The sequence below is a fragment of the Scyliorhinus canicula genome, chromosome 5 (genome assembly GCF_902713615.1).
Source record: "Scyliorhinus canicula chromosome 5, sScyCan1.1, whole genome shotgun sequence".
Taxonomy (NCBI): domain Eukaryota; kingdom Metazoa; phylum Chordata; class Chondrichthyes; order Carcharhiniformes; family Scyliorhinidae; genus Scyliorhinus; species Scyliorhinus canicula.
In genome coordinates, this window is record NC_052150.1 from 52,402,465 (window position 1) to 52,415,586 (window position 13,122).

Below are 13,122 nucleotides of genomic sequence, written 5' to 3' on the forward strand. Positions count from 1 at the left end.
TAACTAATGTTGTTCCTTTGTTTAAGAAGGATAGCAAGGATAATCCATGGAACTACAGGTCGGTGAGCCGTACATCAGTGGTAGGGAAATTACTGGAGAGAATACTTTGAGACAGGATCTACTCCCATTTGGAAGCAAGTGGACGTATTGGCGAGAGGCAGCACAAATTTTGTGAAGGAGAGGTTGTGTCTCACTAACTTGATAAGAGTTTTTCGAGGAGGTCACAAAAATGATTGATACAGGTAGGGCAGTGGATGTTGTCTATATGGACTTCAGTAAGGCCTTTGACAAGGTCCCTCATGGCAGACTGGTACAAAAGGCGAAGTCACATGTGATCAGAGGTGAGCTGGCAAGGTGGATAGAGAACTGGCTCGGTCATAGAAGGCAGACAGTAGCAATGGAAGGGTGCTTTTCTGATTGGAGGGCTGTGACTAGTGGTGTTCCGCAGGGGTCAGTGCTGGGACCTTTGCTGTTCGTAGTACATATAAATGATTTGGAGAAAAATGTAACTGGTCTGATTAGTAAGTTTTGCGGACGACACAAATGTTGGTGGAATTGCGGATAGCGATGAGGACTGTCAGAGGATACAACAGGATTGAGATAGTTTGGAGACTTGGGTGGAGAGATGGCAGATGGCGTTTAATCCGGACAAATGTGAGGTAATGCATTTTGGAAGGTCTAATACAGGTAGGGAATATACAGTGAATGGTAGAACCCTCAAGAGTATTGACAGTCAGCGAGATCTAGGTGTACAGATCCACAGATCACTGAAAGGGGCAACACAGGTGGAGAAGGTAGTCAAGAAGGCATACGGCATGCTTGCCTTCATTTGTCGGGGCACTGAGTATAAAAATTGGCAAGTCATGTTGCAGCTGTATAGAACCTTAGTTAGGCCACACTTGGAGTATAGTGTTCAATTCTGGTCGCCAGAATTGTGGAGGCTTTATAGAGGGTGCAGAAGAGATTTACCAAGATATTGCCTGGTATGGAGGGCATTAGCTATGATGAAGGGTTGAATAAACTCGGTTTGTTTTCACTGGAACGAAGGAGGTTGAAGGACGACCTGATAGAGGTCTACAAAATTCTGAGGGGCATGGACAGGGTGGATAGTCAGAGACCTTTTCCCAGGGTGGAGGGGTCAATTACTAAGGGGCATAAGTTTAAGGTGCGAGGGGCAAGGTTTAGAGGAGATGTACAAGGCAAGTTTTTTTACACAGAGGGTAGTGGGTGCCTGGAACTCTCTGCCGGAGGAGGTGGTGAAAACAGGGATGATAGTGACATTTAAGGGGCATCTTGACAGATTCATGAATAGGATGGGAGCAGAGGGATACGGCCCCCGGAAGTGTAGAAGATTTTAGTTTAGACGGGCAGCATGTTTGGCGCAGGCTTGGAGGGCCAAAGGGCCTGATCCTGTGCTGTACTTTTCTTTGTTCTTTGTAAAGAAGATTAGCGTACTAAATGCGTTTGATGATAATCAATGACAGTTTCGTGGTCACCATTACTGGGGCTGGCTTTTAATTAACTGGATTTAAATTTCACCATCTGTTATGGTGGGATTTGAACCCATGGCCCCAGAACATAAACCTTCTGGATTCTAGTCCAGTGATATTACCACCATTACCATCTTCCAATTTCAATTCAGAAATGAAAAATAACCATTGAAACACTGACACATCATCTGAAAATTCTGATATGCATAATTGTACTTCTATCTGAGGTTATGAATGTTTATTTATATATGTATTCTTCGTATTTCGCTATTTCTCACAAGACTTTTTTAATTGCCAATAGCTAGTTCCTTAGTTTCTCTTGAGAAGGATACTGAGCTGCTGCCTTGAGCTGCTTTAGCGTGTCTGGTAAAGATCCTCCCATTAGTTCCATTATTTTAATCCAGTACCAATGAAGGATTGGCAAAATGGCAATATATGCCCCAGTCAGGATGATGTTTTTTCCCGTGTTTTGTTTGGGGAGGTGGGGGGGGGGGGGGGGGGGGAGGGGGGGAAGGAATGGTTCAGGAGGAAACTTCAAGGTAATGTGCCCATGTCCTTCTAGTTGGTGAAGGTCACAGGTTTGGAAGGAGCGCTTAAATAAAGAATTCCAGCCTTGGCCAGCATATCAATAGAAGGGAGAAGGCAAAATATAGCTAAACAAAATTCATTCTTATCATCCCTGGTGGTGGATAAACTGGGTAATCATTGCGAATGTCAACAGTTGTGACTATTCAGCTCCTTTGACCAACAGTTAAGACCAACGGTGTAGGTCCCAGTTGACCAACAGGGCTGCAAGGTAGCACAATGGTTAGCACAGTCGCTTCACAGCTCCAGGGTCCCAGGTTTGATTCCCCGCTGGGTCGCTGTCTGTGCGGAGTCTGCACGTTCTCCCCGTGTGTGCGTGGGTTTCCTCCGGGTGCTCCGGTTTCCTCCCACATCCAAAGATGTGCAGGTTAGGTGGATTAGCCATGCTAAAATTGCCCTTTGTGTCCAAAAAGGTTAGGTGGGCTTAGGGATACGGGCATAGAGTGGGGGCATGGCCTTGAGTAGGGTGCTCTTTCCAAGGGCCGGTGCAGACTCAATGGGCCGAATGGCCTCCTGCACTGTAAATTCTATGATTCTATTTAGGGAACTAGCTTGGGGAGATGGAAGAAAATGAGAATGGGGAAATCATACATATCAGGAAAAGGATGAAAGCATTAATAAATACCTGTGAACATGTCACTGGACTAATAATCCAAAGGATAATGCCCTGGGGAGCCGTGTTCGATTCCCACCATAGCAGGTGGTGGAATTTAAATTCAATTAAAAAAATTACCTGGAATTAAAAGTCGAATGATGACTCTGAAACCACTGTCGATTGTCGTAAAAACCCATCTGGTTCACTAATGTCCTTTAGGGACAGAAATCTGCCATCTTTACCTGGTCTGGCCTACATGTGACTTCAGACCCACAGAAGTGTGCTTGATTCTTTGCCCTCTAAAATTACCTAGCAAGCCATTAAGTTGTTACAAATCGCTACAAAACACAAAATTGGAGTGAAAGTTCCGGACATCGACCCCGGCACCCGAAACGACAGCGGCAAAACCAGCCTTATATTGACCCTGCAAAGTCCTCCTTACTAATATCTAGGGGTTTGTGCCAAAGTTGGGAGAGCTGTCTCACAGATTAGTCAAGCAACAGCCTAACATAGTCATACTCACAGAATCATAACCTGCAGACAATGTCCCAAATACCACTGCCACCATTCTTGGGTAAGTCCTCTCTCACCGGCAAGACAGACTCAGCAGAGGTGGCAGCACAGTGATATACAGTTGGGAAGGAGTTGCTCTGGGAGTCCTCAACATCGACAGGAGCCCATGAAGTCTCATGGCTTCAGGTTAAACATGGGCAAGGAAAAGTCCTGTTGATTACCACTTACCGGCCACCTTCAGCTGGTGAATCAGTACTCCTCCATGTTGCACACCACTTGGAGGAAGCACTGAGGGTGGAAAGGGTGCAGAATATACTCTGGGTGGGGACTTCAATGTCCGAGAGTAGCTCGGTAGTACTATCACGGACTGAGCTGGTCGAGCCCTCAAGGACATAGCTGCTGGACCGGGACTGCAGCAGGTGGTGAGGGAACCAACAAGAGGGGAAAAACATACATAACCCATCCTCACCAAACTGCCTGCTGCAGATGAATCCATGACGGTATCTGTAGAAGTGACCATCGCACAGACCTTGTGGAGACAAAGTCCCTTCTTCACATTGAGGAAAACCTCCATCGTGTTGTGTGACACTACCATGATGCTAAATGGGATAGACTTCGAACAGGTCTTGCAACTCAGACTGGGCTTTTGTGAGGTGCTGTGACAAGGCTGAAGCATTGGCACAATCTTCAGCCAGATGTTCCAAGTGGATGATCCATCTCAGTCTCCACCAGAGGGCCACATCATCACTGATGTCAGTTTTCAGCCAATAAGATTCATTCCATGTGTTATCAAGAAACAACTGAAGGCACTGGATACTGCAAAGGCTATGGGCCCTGACAATGGTCCAGCAATAGCACTGAAGACTTGTGCTCCAGAACGTGCCACACCCCTAGCTAAGCTGTTCCAGCACGGCTACAACACTGGCATCTACTTGGCAATGTGGAAAATGTCCCAGGTGTGTCCTGTACGCAAGAAACAGGATAAGTCCAACCCAGCCAATTACAGCCCTATCTGTCTACTCTCCATCAGTAGCAAAGCGATGGAAGAATCATCAACGGTATCAAGCGGCACTTACTCAGATATAACCTGCTCACGGACGCTCAGTTTGGGTTCCACCAGAGTCACTCAACACCTGACCTCATTACAACATGGACAAAAGAGCTGAATGCCAGAGGTGAGTTGAGAGTGACTGAGTATGGCATCAAGGAGCCCGAGCAAAATTGGAGTCAATGGGAATCAGGGGGAAAACTCTCCACAGGTTGGAGTCATACCTGGCACATAGGAAGATGGTTGTGGTGGTTTGAGGTCAATCATCTCAGCTCTTAGACATCACTGCAGGAGTTCAAGGGTGGCATGTGGCGCAGTGGTTAGCACTGGGACTATGGCACTGAGGACCCGGGTACAAATCCTGGCCCTGGGTCACTGTCCATGTGGAGTTTGGACATTCTCCCCGTGTCTGCGTGGGTTTCACCCCCACAACCCAAAGATGTGCAGGTTAGGTGGATTGGCCATGCTAGAATTGTCCCTTTAATTGGAAAAAATATAATTGGGTACCTAAATTAATTGTTTTTTAAATCACTGCAGGAGTTCCTCAGGGTAGTGCTGTAGGCCCAACCATCTTCAGCTGCTTCGTCAATGACCTCCCTTCCATCAGAACGTCAAAAGTGGGGAACTTCGCAGATGACTGCACAATGTTCAGCACCATTCGAGACTCCTCAGATAATGAAGCTGTCCATGTCCAAATGCCACAATATCGAGGCATGGGCTGACAACTGGCAAGTTACATTCGTGCCAGGCAATGACCATCTCCTACGAGAGAGGATTTAACCATCACTCCTTGACATTCAATGGTATTAACATTGCTGAGTCCCCCACAATCAGGTAACATCCTGAGGGTTACCATTGATCAGAAACTGAACTAGCCATATTAACACTGTGACTACCAGACAAGATCAAAGGCTAGGAATCCTATGGCACTAAACGCACCTGACCGCCGCAAAGCCATCCACCATCTACAAGGCACAAGTCATGAGCATTATGGAATCCTCTCCACTTGCCTGGATGAGTGCAGCTCCAACAACACCCAAGAAGCCCAAGACCATCCAGGACAAAGCGACCTGTTGATGATACCCCTTCCACAAACATTCAATCCCTCCATCACGGAAGCACAGTGGCAGCCATGTGTGCCATCTACAAGATGCAATGCAAGGACTCGCCAAGGTTCCTTAGACAGCAGCTTCCGAACCCACAACCCCTACCATATAGAAGGACAAGAGCAGCAGGTACCTGGGAACCCCACCACCTGGAGGTTCCCCTCTTAAGTCATTCACCATCCCAACTTGGGAAATATATCACCGTTCCTCCATTGTCACTGGGTCAAAATCCTGGCACTCCCTCCCTCACAGCACTGTGGGTGTACCTATACCTCAAACTGCAGCAGTTCTGAAGGGCAACTAGGGATGGGCAATAAATGCTGGCATAACCACTGACACCCACATCCCGTAAATGTATTTAGAAAAAAAAGAAGGCTTTTGTAAGGACCTTAGGAACAATGAATAAACGCAAGTTTAAATGAGTGGAACGCGGTGACTGTTTCATGAAAATGAAAGCAAAATACTGCAGTTGCTTTGCTCTGAGGAAGTCATATCGACTTGACACATAGAGGGGAGTTTTCCGGGCCAGTTGGCCATGGACGCAATTCCCTTTATGGCTGTTAACTCTTGTGAAAGGGCCATAATGGGATTTGCACCACAGAGTTCTTGGATGAGATTTTCCCCATGCCCCCGCCGGTGACATAATCAGGTTCACGTCCCACGAGGGCATGAACCTGATTGCCGTCAATTTTAATTCATTCCGTCGTATCTTCTGGGGATGTCTTATGTGCATATACCCCCTGCCGGCATGAATCACTGCTGCTCTCCAGCAGTCAAAATGACCATGCCAGTGGCACGGAGGCCAATTTAACCACTCGTTCACTGTATTTCTCTTTCCACACATGCCAGACCTGCTGAATTTTCCCAGTAATTTCTATTTTCATTATGACTGTTTCAATAGAGTCTTTGTCACCTTTCTAGGTTGATCTCAAACGAACCTTTACGTTTCGGAACTCCAAACAGACTTACACTGGAATCCCACTGATCGCAGCCAACATGGATACAGTTGGCACGTTTGAAATGGCTGAAGTTTTGAGTAAGGTGGGTAACTTCTTGTTTTGGGGTAAATTTTTATGAATGAGCATGTGTTTAACCATTGGCTGCGCAACTGGGTACATGTTCAATTTGACAATGAGTCATGCACAGCTGTGTTGTTTTGACAAGCTTCACATCAGGAGATGGTTAAATAATCCTTCCGATGATGAATTATGTTTCTGGGAGTTATGTTTTTGGAACAAAGCAGCACCTGTTAGAATAAAGCAGCACCTGTTATTTTACTTGTGACCATTACCGTCTACTCTGAAAGGCCTTTAATTATCCTTCCCTTGGTTGCAGAAGAACTGCCTGTTTACTTACTGCAATGTTCCAAAGTACTGCACCACCCAGCTCTCCATTAGTTGAGTTGAATTTGAATTCAACTGTTTACATTTATAGGAGAAACCATTAAGTAGGATTTACCACAGCTTTGTTGCTGTGCAGAAGTTATTGTGTCCATCTTAATGAAGGTCAACCATTTAGCTCAGTCTTGCATGGTTACGGGTGTTATGGCGGAGCACTGTTAGAGAAAGAAACAAAAGCCATTTCCCTACTGCCACCAATTTCAGTCTCATTTCTACAATAGTAATCTTTTAAATCAGAAGAAAAACTTGAATCTGGGTCAAATTTGTGGTATTCAAAAGTGCGTGCAAAGTAGGTTTGTAATTGATAAACGCACAAACTGTTTAGGACAGGTGGGGTAGACCTACTGTGCATCTTTTGAGATTCCAAAACTTAAAAACAAAATGGGGAAAAGAGAAATAAACACTGCAGTTAAGTAGAGCATTCAACTCTCGACCGTTGCTGGTTCAAGGACAGGTCATTTGTACGTTCAGTACACACACAGGCACACTATATTCTTAGGCAGTGCAGAAAGGTGGACTTGCTGAACATGGCTGAGTGTGCACAAAACTGTGTGTGTGATTATCACTGTACACAGGAGGTCATTTGGCATTAAAATAAGTTGGCAACGGAGTTTTTTTAAAAAAATTTTATTGAAAAATTTTGAATTTATACAACAATAACGCACCATTGTAAAATACCAAAAATAACAATAAATTAACAATCATAAACATTCGCCCCACCTCCATGAACAACACAGCATTTTAACAACAACGCAAATTAACACAATATAAAGTTACAGAATAGACACTACAATAAGGAACCCCCCCCGCCCCCCGGGTTGCTGCTGCTATTGACCAAGTTACCTATCTTTGAGCCAGGAAGTCCAGAAAAGGCTGCCATCGTTTATAGAACCCTTGTATTGATCCTCTCAGGGCAAATTTGACCCTTTCCAATTTTATAAATCCCGCCATGTCACTGATCCAGGTCTCCACACTTGGGGGCCTTGCACCCTTCCACTGTAGCAGAATCCTTCGTCGGGCTACTAGGGATGCAAAGGCCAGGACACCGGCCTCTTTCGCCTCCTGCACTCCCGGCTCTACCGCAACTCCAAAAATCGCGAGTCCCCGCCCTGGTTTGACCCTGGATCCAACCACCCTCGACACCGTCCCCGCCACCCCCTTCCAGAATTCATCCAGTGCTGGGCATGCCCAGAACATATGGGCTTGGTTCGCTGGACTCCCCGAACATCTGGTGCATCTGTCCTCACCCCCAAAGAACCTACTCATCCTAGTCCCGGACATGTGGGCCCGGTGCAGCACCTTAAATTGGATGAGACTAAGCCTCGCACATGAGGAGGAAGAGTTGACTCTCTCCAAGGCATCCGCCCAAGTCCCGTCCTCTATCTGCTCCCCAAGTTCCTCCTCCCATTTAGCCTTCAGCTCCTCCACTGACGACTCCTCCACCTCCTGCATTACCTTTATAGATGTCAGACACCTTCCCCTCTCCGACCCACACCCCTGAAAGCACTCTGTCCATCGTCCCCCATGACGGCAGCAGAGGGAATCCCTCTACCTGTCGCCTAGCAAACGCCTTTACCTGCAAGTATCTGAACATGTTCCCTTGGGGAAGGCCAAATTTATCTTCCAGTTCCCCCAGGCCCGCAAACCTCCCGCCAATAAACAGGTCCCTCAATTTGCTGATGCCCGCCCTTGGCCACCCCCTAAATCCCCCATCCTTGTTCCCCGGGATGAACCGATGGTTGCCACCCAGTGGAGCCTCCATCGAGCCCCCTGTTTCCCCCCGATGCTGTCTCCACTGTCCCCAGATTCCTAGGGTCGCCGCCACCACCGGGCTCGTGGTAAACCTCTTAGGGGAGAGCGGCAATGGTGCCGTTACCATGGCACCCAGGCTCGTACCTCTACATGACGCCATCTCCATTCTTTTCCACGCCGCCCCTCCCCCCTCCATCACCCATTTACGCACCATTGACACATTGGCTGCCCAATAGTACCCCAGATGGTTGGGCAGCGACAGCCCGCCTCTATCCCTCCCTCGCTCCAGGAACACCTTCTTCACTCTCGGAGTCCCATGTGCCCACACAAAGCTCAAAATACTGCTAGTCACTCTCCAAAAGAAGGCCCTGGGGATAAAGATGGGCAGGCACTGAAAGAGGAACAAGAACCTCAGAAGCACCGTCATTTTGACGGACTGTACCCTCCCCGCCAACGACAATGGCAGCATGTCCCACCTCTTGAACTCCTCCTCCATCTGATCTACAAGTCTGGTGAAGTTATGCTTGTGAAGAGTCCCCCAGTCCCTGGCCACCTGCACCCCCAGGTACCTAAAGCTCTCCCCTGCCTGCCTAAGCGGGAGCCTACCAATTCCTTCCTCCTGGTCTCCAGGGTGCACCACAAACACCTCACTCTTGCCTAAATTTAATTTATAACCTGAAAAGGTCCCAAACTCAGCTAGCAACTCCATCACTCCCGGCATCCCTCCCACCGGGTCCGCCACATACAGTAACAGGTCATCGGCATACAACGACACCCTACGTTCCTCCCCACCTCGCACCAAGCCTCTCCACCTCTCTGAATCCCTCAACGCCATCGCCAGCGGCTCGATTGCGAGTGCAAACAACAAGGGGGACGGGGCAACCCTGCTTGGTCCCCCGTAAAGTCGGAAGTACTCCGACCTCCTCCTATTCGTGGCCACGCACGCCATTGGGGCCTCATATAGCAGCCTTACCCATCTAATGAACCCTTCACCAAATCCAAACCTCCCCAACACCTCCCATAGGTACCCCCACTCCACTCTATCGAAGGCCTTCTCCGCATCCAGTGCCACCACTATCTCTGCCTCCCCCTCAATCGCCGGCTTCATGATGACATTCAGCAATCTCCGCACATTCGTGTTCAGCTGCCTTCCCTTCACAAAACCTGTCTGGTCCTCTTGCACAACCCCTGGCACACAGTCCTCTATCCTGGTGGCCAGGATTTTTGCCAGGACCTTAGCATCCACGTTGAGGAGAGATATGGGCCTGTATGAACCACACTGCTGGGGGTCCTTGTCCCTCTTTAAAATTAACGAGATCTGCGCCCGCGACATCGTCGGGGGCAAAGTCCCCCCTTCCCACGCTTCATTGAGTGTCCGCACCAGCAAGGGGCCCACTAGGTCCACAAACTTTTTATAAAATTCCACCAGGAACCCATCCGGCCCCGGTGCCTTCCCTGACTGCATCTGCCCGATCCCCTTAACTAGCTCCTCCAGCTCAATCGGCGCACCCAACCCCTCCACCTTCTCCTCCTGCACCTTCGGGAAAGAAAGCCCGTCAAGGAACCTCTCCATTCCACTCCTCTCCCCCGTTGGCTCCGACCGGTACAGTTCCCCGTAAAAGTCCTTGAAGACCTCATTCACCTCTACCCACTTCCGCACCACATTCCCACTCTTGTCTCTCACTCCAGCAATTTCCTTAGCCGCATCCCGCTTGCGGAGCTGATGAGCCAGCATCCTACTCGCCTTTTCACCATGTTCGTACACTGCCCCTTGTGCCTTCCTCCACTGTGCCTCCGCCTTTCTAGTGGTCAGCAAATCAAATTCAGCCTGCAGGCTGCGCCTCTCCCCCAACAGTCCCTCCTCTGGTGCCTCTGCATACCTCCTGTCCACCTACAGCATCTTTCCCACCAGTCTATCCCTCTCACTCCTCTCGCTCCTCTCCCTGTGTGCCCGGATGGATATCAGCTCCCCCCGAATCACTGCCTTCAGGGCTTCCCAGACCATCCCCACCTGAACCTCCCCCGTATCATTCACCTCGAGGTACCCCTCAATACTTGCCCGGACCCTCCTACACACCTTCTCCTCCGCCAACAACCCCACATCCAACCGCCACAACGGACGTTGGTCCCGCACCTCCCCATCTCCAACTCTATCCAATGCGGAGTGTGGTCGGAGATTGCAATGGCCGAATACTCGGCCTCCTCCACTCGGAATCAGTCCCCTACTCACCACGAAGAAATCTATCCGAGAGTAGACCCTATGAACGTGGGAGAAGAAAGAGTACTCGCGTGCCCTCGGCCTCACAAACCTCCATGGATGCACCCCACCCATCTGATCCATAAACCCTCTCAGTACCTTGGCCGCCGCCGGCCTCCTACCCGTCCTAGAGCTGGACCGATCCAGTGAAGTATCCAACACCGTATTAAAGTCCCCCCCCCATGATCAGACCTCCCGCCTCCAGATCCGGGACCCGTCCCAACATACGCCTCATAAAGCCCGCATCGTCCCAATTTGGGGCATACACACTAGCCAGTACCACCTTCTCTCCTTGTAGCCTGCCCCTAACCATCACATACCTACCCCCCTTATCCGCCACCACCGCCGATGCCTCAAACAACACATTTTTCCCCACCAGAATCGCCACTCCCCGGTTCTTCACATCCAACCCAGAGTGGAAAACCTGCCCCACCCATCCCTTCCTCAGGCGGACCTGGTCTGCCACCTTCAGGTGGGTCTCCTGAAGCATTGCCACATCTGCCTTTAGCCCCTTCAGGTGAGCCAGTACCCTCGACCGCTCCACCGGCCCATTCAACCCTCTCGCATTCCAGGTGACCAACCGGATCAGAGGGCGTCCCGCCCCCCTCCCCCGTTGACTAGCCATAGCCCGTTGACTGCCCGCCCCAGGCCAGCACCCCCTGCCCGACCCAGTCCCCACAGCGACAGCACCTCTCCTCTGTCCTCCGAGCCCCCACCAGCTCCTTCCTGACCCTACCAGCAGCAACCCGGTATTCCCCTTTCCCCCCCTCCCTTCCCGCCAGGCTAGGAACCCTCCCAGCCGCGAACCGTCCTCCATTGTACTTCCGTGGGTCAGTTAACTTCTGCTGACCCCGGAAACTCCCGCCAATAACCCGACCCCTCCCAAAGTGGGATCATCCCCCAATCGATCCCTCCTCCAGGCACGCTCCAGCGCGGGGAAGAACCAGTTAAGGCCCCGCCTCCCCCGTCACCGTCTCCGCCCCCCAGCCCCGCAGCGTGGGAAACCAGAGGAAAGCCCGCGCTTTCGCACTGCCCCACCACACCCTTCTGACGCAGCTCCCAAATAACAGCCCCACTCCATACCCCCAACCTGACATAGAATACAACAAACCCCCCCGACCCTCCCCGCAAGATGCACAACTCAACCAATGCCCCAGAAAAAAACATAGCAGAACAACACCCCTATAAATAACCATATCAAAATTGCAAAAGTACAAAAGAAAAGAACAGCAACAGCAGAATCCAGCGCTAAGATATTACAACCAACCCCGCAACCCCAAACCCCTAGTTCAAGTCCAGTTTCTCCGTCCGCACGAAGGCCCACGCCTCCTCCGGGGAATCAAAATAATAATGCCGGTCCGAATAAGTTACCCACAGGCGCGCGGGCTGCAACATTCCGAACTTTATCTTTTGCCTGTAAAGCACATCCTTCGTCCGATTAAATCCGGACCGCCGCTTAGCCACCTCCGCACTCCAATCCTGGTAGATCCGTACTACCCCATTCTCCCACTTGCTGCTCTTCACCTTCTTGGCCCAGCGCAGCACACACTCCCGATCACTGAACCGGTGGAACCTCACCAGCACCGCACGCGGGGGTTCATTCTCCTTAGGCCTCCTGGCCAATACTCTGTGTGCTCCCTCCAGCTCCAAGGGCAGATGGAAAGACCCGGCCCCCACTAGCGAGTTCAGCATTATAGCCACAGAGGTTGTCAGGTCCGACCCCTCCAGCCCCTCCTCAAGGCCCAAGATCCGCAGGTTTTTCTGCCTCATGCGGTGATCAAGCTCCTCGAAGCGTTCCTGCCACTTCTTGTGGAGTGCCTCGTGCCCCTCCACCTTACTCATGAGGACCACGGCCTCCTCCTCTCGTTCAGTGGCCTGCGTCTGCAACTCCTTGATGGCAGCACCCTGGGTGGTCTGAATCTCCGACAGCCTTCTGTTTGTTTCCTGCAGAGAGCTCAGTACCTCAGCCTTGAGGTCTGTGAAGCAGCGCAGGAGAGCAGCTAGTTGCTCCTGGGCCCACTGTTTCCACTCCTCTGGAGCTCCGCTGGTGGCCATCTTGGATTCCTTCCCCCGTTTTTTCTGGGGAGCTGCTGCTGCTTTTTCCCCCTTTCCACTCCGGGTTCGAGTCATAGACTGCAGGGAAAGTCGTTCAGCACACTTTCCCCACCGGTAGACGTCGAAAAATTTCCGTTTTGGGCTCTAAAAAGAGCCGAAAAGTCCGTTTAAAACGGGATCTCCCAAATGTGTGGCTTCCGACTTCATCACAGCCACCGGAAGTCTGATGCATTGGTTCTGATCTTCTGAATTTTCAGTTTCTAGAATGGTCCTTATGGATAGGAAGGAGCAAATGTGACATCGCCGTTCAAGAAAGGAGGG

At 50.3% G+C, this 13,122-nt stretch overlaps 1 protein-coding gene across 1 annotated transcript in view; it reads left to right on the forward strand.

Annotated features, from left to right (window-relative positions):
- Window positions 1-13,122, forward strand: part of LOC119965981 (GMP reductase 1) — a 153,369-nt gene that overhangs the window by 20,168 nt on the left and 120,079 nt on the right. Inside the window, exon 2 of the mRNA XM_038797052.1 lies at window positions 6,259-6,378. Coding sequence (XP_038652980.1) covers window positions 6,259-6,378 — 120 coding nt within the window. The remainder of the gene's footprint in view (window positions 1-6,258; window positions 6,379-13,122) is intronic.